We start from the raw sequence: 16,172 nt of genomic DNA, 5'->3' as shown, positions 1-16,172 counted from the left end.
TACATTTGGAATTGGCGGTGGAAAAGAAGAAGGTAGATGTAAGCAGTTACTACAAAACAATTAGGAGTTTCTAATGGGGCACAGCTGTGAATAAAGCAAATGTTGTTCTGTGTCATATCAAGAGATACTTCTAACAGATACAGGGAAGAGCTAGAGCTAGTAAAAAGATGTGAGAACAATGTCTGTGTATGACTAGCTAGAATTTTAATTTCCAGTCCCCAATGATACACAATTAAAACATAAAAGGACAGAGGTTAGTAGACTGATGAGAGAAATAGAAAGAATATTTTACAAGCAAAATTATAAAGGCATTGGTTTATTAGAGTAGCAAGAGAATAGCTGAGAAGGGATATAATGGTTGACTGTAAATACGTCTGAGGAATAAATAATAATTAGAGGAAATTAGTATTTAATCTAAATAACAATACTGGCACAAAAACAAAGAGACATAAATCAACCGGGAGTGTGAAAAGAAATCAGAGATACTAATCATTAAAGCAAAGAAGCATTTGAACTGCCTTCCATTGAGAAGAATGGGGACCAAGAAAACGAGTTGCTTTTAATGTACACAATATGCTCGGGGAAGGGGTGTTGGTAATTTCATGGTCTAAGAAGAATTTTCCATCATAGTGTTTCCATATTATTATTTTTAAAAAATCATAATCTTTTTAATCTATTTCCACCAAGATAGGACATGAAATGTTCAGTTTTATTTGGGTGTTAGAGAACAATGTAAACTTTCTATTACGATACTGAGGCACTGGAGCAAACTTGCTAAGAAAGTTTTCAAGCACCGCTTGAGCAAATATTTGGTATGGCTTGTCTGGGTATACTTGGACAGGCTTACAGGAGTGAGTCTTTTGAGGTCCCTTCCAATCCTGAATTTCTGTGAAATATGTCAGCTCATATTGTTCCACACTTTGCCTCAGCAAAACAGCTGAAACCCCAAGCTATTTCAAAGAAAGCCATTGAGTAATTTACACTCTGTAACTTTTGGATATATTTGCAGCGATATTTTATTTATTATTTTTGCAGCTAGGAAATTCATAAAGCAAATCTTGTTCTCAGCAGGAGATTGGACGCTTTTGGTTTTCATATTCAAACAGGCCAGTATGCATAAAACAAAATACTATTATTTTATTTAGTTTTCTCTAGCAGAGAAAAATGCAGTTTGATGTGAGCTCTGTTGTAAAATGCTTTACTCCTTTGAATTTCCACCCAGAGTGGCAACAGGATTCTGTGTTCCATCATCCTGGACCACTACCAAGGACCATCAATAATAAACTACGATGACGAGAACGGCAAAACTTGTATGCACATTGCTGCTGCTGCAGGCTACAGTGATATTATCAGCGAGCTGGCTAAAGTGCCGGAGTGCAACCTGCAGGCCCTTGATGTAGATGACAGGTAACCATGGAAACCCTGAAACTGAAATTGCTGCTTCCTTTCTATTAACCTGAGACTAGGTCTGTTTATTCTATAATCATGTTTCCTGTTTCACAGGCCATGGCCTAGTTAATGAACCACACTTACAGAGAGCTGTGTTTGCTCAGAAGCCCTGCAAAGCAGTCTGACTCACATCTATCACACTGAGTATAACAACTGGCTACTAGGAATGTTTTTTAACTTCGTGTTTCTGGTAGGAAATGATAAGATTATATATGAAAGGACTTTGTCACCACTTGACTTAACTTTTTTCAGTCAAAATGGACATTCTTCTCAAAACAATGGAACAGGATCGTGCTGCTTGGAGCTGTGATCTGCTGGTATTTGCATTCAAGAAATGTCAATATTTCCTTGTTACACTTCAGATGCTAACACCGTATTCTTAAAAGATACCATCAGGAATTCCTCCCCTTCCATTCTCACTCCATCCTTACCATGATTAAACCCTTGTATCATAAATCCCTGTATCAAACCACGCTGGCCTCCCTCAGAATTTTGCTCCTAATTTCATTAATGCAAACAGACTCAGCTGACCGGTCTGAGTTGACAATCCTGCTCTGTGGAGCAACAGCCAAATTTTTCTTGGCTTAGGTCTTCAGGTACTTAAAATAATAGCATTCTTTATGGAAAAGTTCAATGAAATGGAACAGAAATAAAATCAACACAGTTCTGGAGACATTTCTAAACATCAGAAAAATGTAAGAGGAAAGGTTGTTTCTATGAAATGAAGGAGGAAGGGAGGAGCTTGACTACACCTAAGAGTTTTAGTTAAAAAAAAACCTCCTATTATGTATTCTTAGCTATTTCCATGGAAGGTATCTCACTTGGAGAGGGGAAAAGATAAGCTGCTAGCTATAAATACATAGTAGATTTCCATTACATTACGTTTCCTACTGCATTCAATCGAAATCACTGGGACTGCAAGAGGCATAGAAAAGTCATCTTTATTCTTTCTTCTGGTAGTTTCCTTCTGGTGCTTTCTGTGCTTTTAGAAATTTTGCAAGTGTGTAATACTACAATTCTGAAACTGGACAGAAGTTTCCAATGATATGCGTCCTCTGCCAACAAGAAAATAAGCTTGATTCTCCCACCAAATTCAAGACAACCGTATCTGGTCCAGTCTGTGCCCAACAAGAAGCACAGAAATTGTCAAAGGGGTAATTACAATCTGGTAGATGTCCAGTTCTTCTCCTTGCTCTAGGGAGGCTTCTTCTGCTATTGCCTTCCTGGAGAGTCATAAGCCAGCCACTGTTAATTGTGTTCGGTGCAAGAGTGAGAAGGGCTTGTCCCTGTGCAGTGCACAGTACAGAGAGTTCTTTCAAATACTGCTCTGAAAACTTCAGGTGCTCCTTCTACTCTGCAACCCCAGAAATGAAACTGATGCTACTATATACCACATAAAGGCATCCTCCAGCCTCCTATCTACCTTTACTACAGCTAAATAAGTGCATGTAGACAGACACTGGTCTTTGGTTTTACTCCTCTCACTGGGAACTACATCAGAGGGGGATAAATAAGTGTGAACTGCTTAAAGTGGTTGTTGTGCATCTGGATGAGTAGTATAGCAACATGCCTCATTGTGTCATGAATTGTTTCAATAGTGTATTTATTAATCTATTTTAATGATATTCTCTTTTCCCTAGGACACCTTTGCACTGGGCTGCAGCAGCAGGGAAAGCTGACTGTGTGCAGATACTTCTAGAGCTGGGGACAGACAGCAGCCCTCGAGACATCAATGAAAACACTCCTCTGACATATGCAATGTACTGTGGTCACACTGCATGTGTTAAGCTGCTGTCTCAGGAGAACAGGTAAAGCAGAAGCTCACATCTTGCTTGCATGTTACTACTGACTAGAAAAGAAATTAATAGTGTTTATTAGTGTTATTAGTATTAGCAATTATAAGTATTATTTCTGTATGCTACTGAGGGGTTTGAGCCCTGTGTGAGGGTTCAATTCACATGCAATACACAACCCAAATTTTCCACCAAAATAGCAGCACTAAAATTAGTCATTTTCTGAAGACTCATCTCTGTGGTTACAGTGCTAGTCTGCCAGTCAGCAGAGGGTTCTGAACCAGGAAAATGTGGGCATAGATGTTGCTCAGTCACCTTTGTGCATGAAATCATTATAGTTTCAAAGTTCAGATGCACGCTTTCCACATTTTTGAAATATATATACATTAGCTGTGTATTCATATAATCAGACAGAGAGATTGAACAAAAAGCAGCTTTGCCAGACAGATAATGAAATGAATTTCATGTTTTCATCCTCTGAATAAGGGCTTCCAAATAATTTCCTACCCTTCTTTCTTAGTTGTCTACTCCGATTATCTCTTCTTAACCAGTTTCTTTTTTCTTCTTCTTTTTTTCTTTTTTTTTTCTTTTTTTTTTTCTATTAAAAAGTGTAATTCTTCTGCCATTGCTTATGATTTTCCTCTCTCTTCATATTTCTCAGGTTTCAACTCCAGTCGTTTAACTCATTTCAGTTTTTCAGTGCTGGCAAATGAGCACACACTTACAAAGGCACTTATTATCACATTTCTTTGTGCTCGCCCCTCCTTTCCAGTCAGCAGTCACTATTATTTCCTGTGTTACGGAATGGTGAGACATGGGTAATGTTACATCTCCTCCGCCTTCTCCTCCTGCTGGGCTGCGCTCTGCTTGTCTGAGTCTGAGTGGGCCTGCAAAGTTTATTAGTCAAAACCTCATCTCATCACTGTAGGTAATTATCTTGACAGGTCTTCTGGAATTGTTCTGGGCCTGTTCAGTACAAGGGTTAGCGACTTCAAAAAATAATAGTGATAATAAAAGCAAGGCAAGGCAAGACAAAGAAATGAAAATAAAGGAAAAGAGGAAAAGCACGTGAAGTAGTGTCTTTTTCACAGGATTAGCAATTACTGTGCTGCTGGAAATCATATTTTCTGAATATGACATAATACACTGACCACTTGGTTTTAAAGGTTCCAGGGTCTTCTTCTTATTATTGGATCTTGCTTCACTATTAAGTGAAGCAAGCTATTTGCACTATTTGCAGCTGGCAGATGCTGAAGCCAGAAAAGTTTGTTTTTATTCCTGACAGCTGTGCCGAGCCTGCTTTAAGGTAAGTGTAAGGCAACAAACCCCCTCAGAGAGAGTGAAGTAATGTACTATCATTTTCAGTCTTTGTTAACTATGAATTTGTAGTCCTCATTTTCTGCCTCCTTGAACCATCCCTAGAAATGTATCTGAACAGTACGTACCCCATCTCACAGGCTAACAAAGGCAGTATTTGATTAATTATTTTGTGAGTAATGGCATCGCATTTTGATTTGTACTTTCAGTATATCTGAGTTAGTTCATCAGTTTCCCTCTCAGAACAATAAACTCCTTAAGAAAGAAGGAAGATTCAGTATGCTGAACCACATCTTCTTCAAAAAGAAGAAACAGAACCAGAAAACCATTCAGAAAGACAAAAGCAGAGACCGATATGCTACAGAGGAGACCTCCGAAGTAGACGACATCATCACCACTTTTGATTGCGTTATGGATACAAGCTGCAAAGACATTCCAGATGAGCACGTGACCACTACTGACTTTAAAAGAAGGACCACAGACACAAAGTACCTCATACCAGAAAAGAAGCCAGCAGAATGTCATGGACTTCTGCCTGTCAGAACCCAGAGCCTCCCCCCAATCACTGCTGGCAATTCCTTCCTAACTGCTGCCGCGAGCACAACATCAAGCATGTCCTTCAGCAGCAGCACCCAGCATTTTGCACACAAGTCTCCAAAAAGTAGGAGTGAACATGACTTGCTGGATCACAGAAGCAGCTGCCAGGCTTTGCTGGATAACTCTTGGAATACAAAGCCTAATCAAATGCTCTCCCATAAAGCCTGTACTAGAACTCCTTCAGACAAAGCGATAAATGGCTTAAACTCTGATAGATCTCACCATGTGCTTTTGTGCCCTCCCCACCTTCCCTCACTTCCTAGATCTCCATCAGGTAATCTCCTTCTTCTATCTCTCTCTTATCATATAATCCCTACGTTGCTTTGTGTCCACATTTAACCCTGGAATTGGATATGCAAGGGAACTGTGTTGTATTCAAATCTCTAATTGTGCCAAAAGCTGCTTCATAATCCAAACAGGTAAGCCCATGTGTGCCATGCTGGGTAACTTCGCAGTGTGCCCATTTCCTCCTACAGGCATGTGCTAACTCCAGGGCATAGTGTCACCCCTTTCCACTCTTCCAGCCCTGACAGCCATATCTTTGGTTTAATGTGCTGTGCTTAGGTTTCCTCCGTGGCTGAATTCAGGTTGCTAAATTTACAGAGAGAGTAAATGCTTTTTATACTGTGGTTTGGAAACGATAACGTAGCAACACTGAAGCAGAGCATCAGAATTCTGAAGGAACCTCGAAACCAGGGTTTGGGGTTTAGTACTTTGACTCATGTACATGTTTGAATGAATCTTGCTGTATGGCCATATGTGCTGGAGTTCACTTCAACATATCAGTTTCTCGAACTTCATTTCCTTTGAGATTAGTCACATGCCAAAATTAAACACATCTAGAATGCCTTCCAACCACTGTAATATCCAGCTGAAAATGAAGCAAGTAAGAGCAGCTGCCAAACTTACCAGTACATCATTACAAGGAGTAAACATTACACAACAAATTAATCTAACCTCCTCTCAGCAAATATGAGCCATTATCCTTCAGAGCAGTGAACAGAGACCCATTCTGAGAGGAGCCCGCAGTTAAGTCAGGTCACTGTCGAGCTCTGCATGTCCTGGCAAACTGTGCTAACTTATAAATGAAGAGGTTAATAGAATTGCAAATCAGGATTGAATTCTCTAATAGTAAGAGAAGATAAGGCAATTTCAGAACTTCGGGTGATTTTACATTGTGCAAATCGAGGCTGGAAATAGTTTTCCAGCATAAAAAGGAGCTATTCAGAAAGGTCCACTTCCTGAACATCAGGCCAAGTTCCTGAAAACTAAACAAACCTGGTTTATAGGCATAACTACTTTTTTACTGTGCATTCTTCAGCTGTTCACTCAGCCATACGAACCCCAACCTCCACATGGCTGTCAAGGAATGTTCCAGCGTAATTCTTCCTATACTGAGGTCTGCAAGCTTCAGCTCTTATGTAGAAGACAAGAAAACCTGCAGGGCTCCCTTACAACCTAAATAAAATGAAACATTTGTGTGTTCAGCAGGAGGAGAAATGAGCTAAAAGTGGATAAACCAAACCTGAGGATGACTGTGGGGAACATTTATTGATGAAATCAGTTAGACTATGAATACATTTGATGGGGAAACGCCATGGTATTTAGTACACAATTATAGATTTTTCTTATGACTGTAGAAAATGGTATGATTAAATCCTTGCTTGTTGGATAGAAGGACAAGTGATTTTCTATGAACACCCTATGGCAAAAAAAACCACAGCCAGGCAAATGACTGAGAACAGACCCTCAGGGCTTCATGCTTGCAGTAGGATTCAGTAGAGGAAGAGCAGTCTGTATGCATGAATGAGAGCACAAACCTATCCATTACCTTCTAATTATTACAATGGGAGTTGTTCTTCTATGTCCAAAGAAAGAACAGAGCTCTGGCAGTTTATTATCTTCCTCTGAAGAAAAAAGCCTGAGACTGCAGAAACCTCAGTACTCTGTGTACCTGCTCCCTGTAACAAAACCTTCAAACAATGAAAAGATTCCTACAGGCAGCATGAAGGACTTGCATTGAAGCAAGTGCAACAAGAGCATGTTAAGGAGGCAGAGAACGTTTGGTAGGTGTGCATTGCACAACCCAGATATTGGCTAAATTTTTTTCATAATAAAATGAACAGCTTACTTCTTTTCATGCTCATGTGTGATTCAAATCTATCTGCCCCTGTAATTAAAGCTACCTCCCTTGCTGTGAATTAGAGCTACAAGGGCCTTTATGAGCTTCAGGGCCTCCAGGTCTCCAGCACAGAAGTAAGTGCTGTGCCTGCATGGATTGCAGAGATCAGAAGTAGAGTAAGCCTGGCTCCCACCCAGCCTGCAGTGCTGCACAGGCAGCTCTCCCAGAAAGACATTTCCTCATTGCTTTTTTACTGCAGGAGGCCTAGCTGAGGGGAAAAACAACATCTGGTCTTCGATGGACGCTGAAGTCTTAATACTCTGTTTCTCAAGACTGTGATGGCTCCACATAGTCTTCTAATCATGGACTATCCAGAACAGGATCACGGGCATCAATAACCTAGGGGAACTCAATTTAAAAATTATTTTTTCAGCTGACACGCAGCATTAATTGTCTTGCATGACCATACCATAAAGTCACAGCTCTTTTTTGTTCATATTTCTACTAAGGCACTTCACACATAGATGGGGATTTCTGGAGACTTTTTGTTCTGTTTTCTGTGCTGCTGGAAAGGAAAGATGAGTCAATTTATTAGCTGAGTCCTGACACTTATTCAAAGGAGAAAGGTCATTGTGGGTAGGAGTGAGACTTACCTATCATGGTTTGTCTTACTATCTGCTGAGGAGAACAAAGACGAATTGTACCAAAACCTGCTGCCAGTATTGCAAGAGGAGTCCTTGGAAGCCACATGGCTGAGCTGGTATCCACTATCTGAAGCATTTTGTGCTTACGAGGATTGCAATTATCTCTTTTTGCAAAACGCACTACCACCTATGTTTCATTGGAAAAATTGTATAACTGGAGATATTCCAAGTGACAGGGACAAAAGGAGGCTTCAAAAACAAAACAAAACAAAACAGAACAAAAACAAGAACAGGATGATGTGGTTCATTTATCCAAAGAAAAAGGAAAATAAAAGAACAACTTGTGAAGAATTTTGCATTTTATAATCAAGAAATAACCTCCTTTCCATTTCAAATGCTATTGTAAATATGCACTTACAGTGACAAAGACAATGTCTAAAGAAGGAAAAGCTTTTGTTCTCAGATATTATGTAGAGCATATAGGAAGGAAGAGCAGAAGAATAGTTCCTCTTGATGCCAGAACTTGTAGACACGGTTTCTTTTCCAAACGTCCATATCAGTCTTGCAAACATAATTATGCTCTGTACTGTTGTTTTGCTGCCAGATATCCCTGTTTATGAAATAAATGTATTCCTTTACAGGAAAAAACAACTTCCCCCTTATCAAGGCTGTAATGGTACATATATAAAAATCTGTTAGTTCTCAGAATAAGCATCACAATAAAACCAATATAACTTGAATCACCAGTGGAAGCAGCTGACTTGAGTTTCTGCTATCTATGTATTTATTTATTTGTGCACAGAGGATTCAATATGTATAAAAGACATTCGCTAATTTTTACACACATGGTGATTATCTTGGAGAGGTATTAAAGTGTAACTGAAGAATAAAACATGGGAAAAGGAGAACAAATACTGTGTGTATTAGACTGACTGTGACACAGGTCATCTATAACACTTACTTTCTTCACGCATTAGCCCAACATACATTAGTTTTACACATAGGAGTCAATGGAATGATCCAGTGCCTATCAGCTGCCATGGACTTTGGACCAGAATCTTGTCCCATTCCAAGCTGAAGACTGCACTGGTATATGGCGGTTTTGACTGGTAAACACTGCATTAGCTCTTTTCACACAGAAACCATTTAGCTTAATGTTAACACAGTGGTCTTCACAGTTACTTCGGTGCACCAATAGGAAACTGTTCTGTAACTGTTTTTCTGTAGATTTATCTTGTACAATCCAGTAGTGCATACATATATCCAATGTATATTCAATGCCAGCTACAAAGTCATCAGCACAATTTACATCATTTCATCTTTGTTGTTTCTTAAGATGTTGTTCTAGATGTACTCTGTCTTCCCTCATCTCTGCATGCCAACAGAGCATATGCTTGCTCTGCAGTGAGCTGTGTTGCAGTGCAATGCTGGGAAAGCAGCGATTTGCCAAGATGGCCTAAGACTCCTTACAAGACTCATTTCAGATTTAGGAATAACAAAAAGTAAAACTTCGAGGGACTCAGACATCACAGAATATGATCAAGACAGGGAAGGGATGTGGGAAAAATGTTGACTTGGAGGTTGATTTCCTACTTTTTTTTTTTTTAATTATATTTGATGTAGTATTTATAAAGTGAAATGCACTATATCTCTTAATACATTGTATTTTCTACACCAAAGTTAGTTGTAATCATAGCCAGTAAAAAAAAAGCACAATTAGACATTTTCATTTCCCAGCATCTATTTTTCTTGATAAAAACAAACTGCCAAAAAGCATTGTTTAGTAAGAATCTGTATCCATTTATATCAGTTCTGCTATATTTCACCTGCAGCAAAACCCTCTCAAAGCTCATCTTTACTGCTGAAAGACTACCACTAGCCTGACTTTCCAACCAGGAGTTGAACTCTATTTGTATAGAGCTGGTTGGGCTGGAAGGCACGTCAAAGATACATAGTCTAGTTCCAGTCCCCTGCTGCAGGCAGGGCTGCCGCCCACCAGCTCAGACTGCTCAGGGCCCCATCCAACCTGGCCTTGAGCACCTCCAAGGATTGGGCACCCATAGCTTCTCTGGGCAGCCTGGGCCAGGGCCTCATCACGGTATGAGTAAAAAAATTCCTCCTAACACCTAACCAAAATCTACTTTCCTTTGGAGTACACTCCCCCTTATTCAATCTCTATCTGCCTGCATAAAAAATCACTGTACCTATTTTCCAAATATTCTTATGTAGATCTGGCTACTGGAATGTGGCTGTTTGAGCACCAATTACTGTATTATACAAGAGAGATGGAAAAGCTTACAAAAGGTTATACTAAATCAGTCATTATTTAAATGTGTGAAGAGCTATTTTCAGTTGGTGATTTCTTATTATTACATATTTTTGAGAATTACTAGATTACTTTTTTTTTTTTTCCAGAAACCAGTGATCAGCTGTGTATCTTATTGCTTACAATTATTTTCACATAATAATAGATTATCTTTTTCTTCCACAGGTAAAAATTTTCAGAAGATATCCATAGACCAACCCAAAATAAAAGAACCTACTCCTGTGAGGGACAGCCTGGCTCCTCTACCCAACCACTGTGCCCAGAGATGTAAGTACAGGCAAACCTTTGCTACAATATCATGCTGCACCTGAGGGTTTCAGGGAGCTCACGTTCCCCTTCCTCACAGCAACACAGAATGGGTGGTCTCAAAAGCGCTACTGTATGCTCCCTACTCCAACACGCCTGCTCACAGTAGTGTTACCCACAGTAGATTGCTCTGGACCACAGAGTTAGGTTTTGATTATCGCCAGTGATGGGACTACACAATCTCTCTGGGCAACCTTTTCAAGTGTTTGACCACCCTCAGAGTAAAAGTTACTTCTTCTGTTTAAATAGAATTTTCTGTATTTAAATTTGTGCTCCCTGAGTCTTTTCCTGTCATGGATATCACTGAATCTGGCTCTTTCTTCCTTACCCCCCCCTGCCAGGCATTTACATATACTGATAAGATTCCTCTGAGCTGCCTTCTCTTCTCAAAGCTAAAAAGTCACTCTTTCAGATTGTCCGCTGATATCAGGTCCTCCAGCCCCTTAATCATCCTATTACCCTTCACTGGACTTGATTTACTTTGTCCATATCCCTGTGGTGGCAGGGGCCCCAGCACTGAGCTCTGTACTCCAGCTGTGGATGCCCCACCTCCCTCAACCCGCAGGCTACACTTCCTAACACAGCCCGGGTTGCTGTTGGCTGTCTTTGCCAGAATGGCACATTGCTGGCTCTTGTTCAGCTAGCTGTCTATCAGGACACCATGTTCCTTTCTGACAATCCGCTTTCCATGCAGCTGATCCCCACCCAGCATGTATTGCATGCAGGATGCCATTCCTCCCCATTGGCAGGATTTTGCATTTCACTTTGTTGAACATCACAAGACCCTTCTCAGTCCATATCTGCAGCCTATCTAGGCTCTCTGAATGGCATTACTTCCACCTGCTGTATCAGCCATTTCTCAGGGCTTTTTATTGCTTGCAAACATGCTGAGGATGCACCCTGTGTCATCATCCAAGTCATTAATGAAGATGTTAAGTGGTATTGGCCACTGTATCAGCACCAGGGCTATTTCACTATTGACTGGCCCACTTCCAGATGGACTTTGTGCTGCTGATCACAGCCCTTTTCTCCTCTTCATTTCATAGAGCTCATCTAACAGAAGTGATCTGTATCAACAGAGAGGAAAGTTTGGTGCTACATTTGCTTTCCAGAGCAGAGGAAAAATATCATAATGGACACTGATTCTTATGTCCTTTTGCTGGTAAAAATTTGAGGGAAGAGGTTTAGATCAAGACCATCAAGTTTTCAAAATAGAAGTTCCTTCTTAATTTCCAAGACAGGTCCCACTATGTCCTAAGTACTAGACTTGTTCATACTTGAGGGTGGGAATCATTCAGTTCTCTCATTCTAACGACAGTTTCAGGGAAGCTTCTAAAACGTTTGAGAGAGGGGGAAAAAAAAAAGAAAAAAAAAAAGACAAAGAATGAGTAGAGAGAGCAGCAGCCTTTTTTCCTCTGCAGTGTCAGCCAGATCCTCATTCCTAACACAGTTAGAAGCCAGGTCCTACCCAAAGGCCAAGGATAGCCTCACCCTGCTCCCACAGCCCAGACAGAGTGACAAGAGTCAGTGAACATCTCAGTCTGGATCTAGCCAGGGACTGGGATGTCCTTTGCATGCATGCAAAAACTACTCCTCACTTTCTTGTGTTCAACTATCCAAATCTCCCAGTGAATTTTGAATAAGGATTTGTAGTTTACTATTTGTCATTCTGAAGATTAGCCAGATCCTAAAGAATTTAGCCTTCAGGGCTAAATATAAAATCCTTTCCCTCTCGTGATCTGAGCTTATGAAGCAATACTGCATTATGACATTACTAAAAATGAAATAGCAGAGGTAACTTTATAGAGAACATCAGATCGTGTACAGGAAATTAAGAATCCTCCTGTGCTGCTGCACAGTAAATGCAAAAGGCTGTGGAATACTGAGGTGGTATTCTCTGCCTCCTTGGAAGAAAGAAAATCTTCCAACTGCTCTGAAAACCTCAGCTCCAAGTTTTCTTTCTGTTTTCAAGCTTTCTACTGACATTCTCTGTCTTCTACTCAAAACATTGTTGTAAGCAAAATTATAAAAAACAAAAATGTTTTGGAATCACTGGTATTTTTGCAGAAATGAACACAAGGAAACAAAATTTTACTTATAGTCTCATGCCAGAAAACATGCTCTGCAAATAAGATATGCTTATTAGAGTTAATAATCATCACATAATGGACTAACAAAGTACATTTATACAAGTAGCACTACCGCCCAAACAATGGTTCAAGATAATAAAAGAAAAGGAAAGTTATTTAAGTTTTACATGGATTTGTGCAAAGCATTTGACATTGTCCCACATGACATCCTTGGTGCCAAATTGTAGAAAAATTGATTTGATGGATGGATCACTTTCTAGATAAGGAATTGCCTGGATGGTTGCATTCCGGGAGTTGTGGTCAATGGCTCAGTGTCCAAGTGGAAGTGGGTGACAGGTTGTGTTCCTCGGGGATCGGTGTTGGGACCGCTGTTATTTAACATCTTTGCAGACAGTTTGGGCAGTGGGATTGGGTGCACGCTCAGCAAGTTTGCAGATGACACCAAGCTGAGTGTTGCTGTTGACACACTAGAGGGAAGGGATGCCATCCAGAGGGACCTGGACAGGCTTGAGAGGTGGGCCCATGCTAACCTCATGAAGTTCAACAAGGCCAGCTGCAAGGTCCCACATCTGGGTCAGGGCAATCTCAAGCACTGATACAGGTTGGGCAGAGAATGGCTTGAGAGCAGGTCTGAGGAGAAGGATTTGGGAGTGGTGATTGATGAAAGATTCAACATGAGCCAGAAATGTATGCTTGCAGACCAGAAGGCCAACCGTATTCTGGGTTGCATCAGAAGAAACATGACCAGTAGGTTGAAGGCAATTCTGTCCCTCTACTCTGCTCTTGTGAGACCCCACTTGGAGTACTGTGTCCAGTTTTGTAGGCCTCAACCTAAGAAGTACATCAAACTGTTGGAGCAGGTCCAGAGGAGGGCTGTGAAGATGATCAGGGTGCTGGAGCACCTCCCCTATGAGGACAAGCTGAGACACCTGGGGTTCTTCAGCCGGGAGAACAGAAGACTCCAAGAAGACCTTATAGTGGCCTTCCAGTACCTGAATGGGGCCTACAGGAAAGCTGGAGAGGGACTTTCTGTAAGGGCTTGTAGTGACAGGAAGAGGGGAAATGGCTTTAAACTGGAAGAGGGTAGATTTAGACTAGATATTAGAAAGAAATTCTTTACTGAGAGGGTGGTGAGACACTGGAACAGGTTGCCCAATGGGGCTGTGAATGCCCCTTCACGGGAAACATTCAAAGCCAGGCTGGATGGGGCTTTAACCAACCTGATTTAGAGTGAAGCGTCTCTGCCTTTAGCAGAGGGGTTGGAACTATGTGACCTTAAAAGTCCCTTTCAACCCAAACCATTCTTTGATTTCATGGTTCTAAGATTCTATTTTCAAACAGATTAAGTTTCTTCTTTGTTAACATAAATGACCTATTTGATCCTAGGGCTTTCCAAATATCTATTTCAGAGCCAAAATTTCAGTTACCCTCCATCCAGCCCTATAAATGTTACTGTTCCAGTCACAGACATTACTCAGGCAAATGGCTCCAGTGATGAATTTTGAGTACAAACATTTGTGTTTTTCTGCTAGTTTCATTACATTAGATGTGTGCATGCAACAAAACCAGTGGGGAAAAAATAAAAATAAAAAGCAACCAGGGAACTGGAAAGATAAAATAAGCAAAAATTAGAAAGAGAACTGAAACTTGTCAGAAATAAACAAAAAGAAGAAACATCTCCTAGAAAAGGAAGGACAATGAAAAAAATGAGAGATTTTTTAACCTCCAAGTAAGTACATTTGAAAATTCAAGCTAGTAGGACAATATTAGCAATGGACTTCAGCGACTTTAAGCCATATGCTCCCATACTGCAGATGTTCCCAGGGCTGAAGAGTTACTTCATATGTCTTTGTGAGTAGCATTGTCATGAACTGACATCTCTTTTACACCCAAACACCCTTCCTACCTCATCACACAATTCTCCCAAGGACCCCTGGACAACACTTAACAGCAGTTGCACACTGATCACACCATGCCAGAAGCATTTTCCAAGTAAATATGGAACTTCAAGAGAAATCTCTGTTGCTCTCACTTCTTCATGTGGCAAGAAAGGTCTGAAACCATTGTGAGGTTATTACTTGTTGAGCAAAAAAAGGAAGATCTATTTCTGCAGGTCATTTAACAATGTTATCTGGAGGTTAGTAGCTGCTTTTACTTTTATTTATCATGATTTGAAATTTCTTCTTTCCTAAGTTAACAGCAAAGCATTCCATGAAGCATCGTTCTATCTGCAGAGGGTCACCATGTTTCACTGTTTGTAAACGAAAGAATCAAAGAGCATCCCTTCTCCTGGATAGTACATAATCCTTCAGCAATGCCTTCCTGACAGTGCTATTCTAGTCTCTGCAGTTTATAACAACAACTGCTCCAGAGTCCCTTGTGAGTGAAAAAGGCTTCCTGAATTGGTAGTTCTTTTAGCATCACTCCTTCCTGGGTAACTGACTGCCTTCTGAACACAAATAATTACCAGTGCTTTTGCTCTGTATAATTTCAGGAAGTGTGGTGACTCGACTGAAGGGTTCTGTATCTCAGGGACTGCAGTGCTGGGTTCAGTGGTCTGTGTTTCAATACAAATAATAATACTTCTTATGATAAATATTATTTCAAAATCATCAGTGACCTAGTCCTGAAATTCTGATAGCATATCCTATGCCAAAGTCTTGAGTATAGTATGTAGAACTAGGTAAGCAGTATGGACGTTTAGATGCTGTTTTTCCCTTCATTGAAGGATTATGGGTTTGTGATAGCTTTCTAGTGTGGGGGGGTAGAATTAAGATATAGCTTTCATCCTACTTAACCCTAACATTAAGAGCTTATCTAGTACATAAAGCTTTCTGGAGATTTTTCACACAGATGTAAACACTGAATGCATGAACATAGGAAAACAACTGACTCTCTCATTATGCATTTGAGTTTCATGGCAAAACTTCAATGAACACTAAGTATTCTACCATGTGTCACACAGTATATGGTCTTGTACCTTGTGTTTACCCCTGACTCACGCACATTCAGTATAAACTAAAGCAAAGTATTAATTGTGCTTTTTCTTTTGTTTCACTAAGGGGAACTAAGTCATTTTCTGAACTTCTGAACATAAACGAACCTTGAGTATGATCAGTGAAATTAATTAAATTGCCAAGAGCCAGGCCAGTCTCATACAGTGTTGCCTGCCAGGCTGACACAATTTGAATTGTACTGAAAATAGTCTGAAATGGAAAAGCGTCTTCCAAATTATTAAATCCTCTCTGTGAAGATTCTGCTTTGCCACAAATAAATACCTGATGAGTCTTGATAAATAAATAATAAATGTTGACATGATCATATGGCACATAATACAGGGGAAGACAGTAAGAACTTCAGTCTCTTTTACAGTGTACAAGGAATGCTCCAAAAGTAATCTCTATCTTATTATGTTGGCCCGAGACATCAGAGGCAGATGGTGGTGGTGTGGCAGTAGAGGTGGAATCTTCCCACCAATATTCCATTCTATTTTGTTGCCGAGCGACAGATGGCAGCAGAGGGGCAGTC

The 16,172-nt window shown here is 40.3% G+C and overlaps 1 protein-coding gene and 1 long non-coding RNA gene across 3 annotated transcripts in view; one reads left to right on the top strand and one right to left on the bottom strand.

Annotated features, from left to right (window-relative positions):
• Window positions 1–16,172, bottom strand: part of LOC107051943 — a 41,948-nt gene that overhangs the window by 13,474 nt on the left and 12,302 nt on the right. The gene's annotated exons all lie outside the window — the stretch shown is intronic.
• The window catches only part of ANKRD55 (ankyrin repeat domain 55), a 51,040-nt gene that overhangs the window by 30,636 nt on the left and 4,232 nt on the right, over window positions 1–16,172 (top strand). For both annotated transcript variants that reach the window (XM_015277573.4, XM_040655937.2), the window contains exons 7-10: window positions 1,223–1,407; window positions 3,090–3,257; window positions 4,769–5,430; window positions 10,414–10,515. In XM_015277573.4, the coding sequence (XP_015133059.1) occupies window positions 1,223–1,407; window positions 3,090–3,257; window positions 4,769–5,430; window positions 10,414–10,515 (1,117 nt within the window). The remainder of the gene's footprint in view (window positions 1–1,222; window positions 1,408–3,089; window positions 3,258–4,768; window positions 5,431–10,413; window positions 10,516–16,172) is intronic.

This window comes from Gallus gallus, chromosome Z, assembly GCF_016699485.2.
Source record: "Gallus gallus isolate bGalGal1 chromosome Z, bGalGal1.mat.broiler.GRCg7b, whole genome shotgun sequence".
NCBI lineage: Eukaryota > Metazoa > Chordata > Aves > Galliformes > Phasianidae > Gallus > Gallus gallus.
This window is presented reverse-complemented; position numbering and strand designations above follow the sequence as displayed.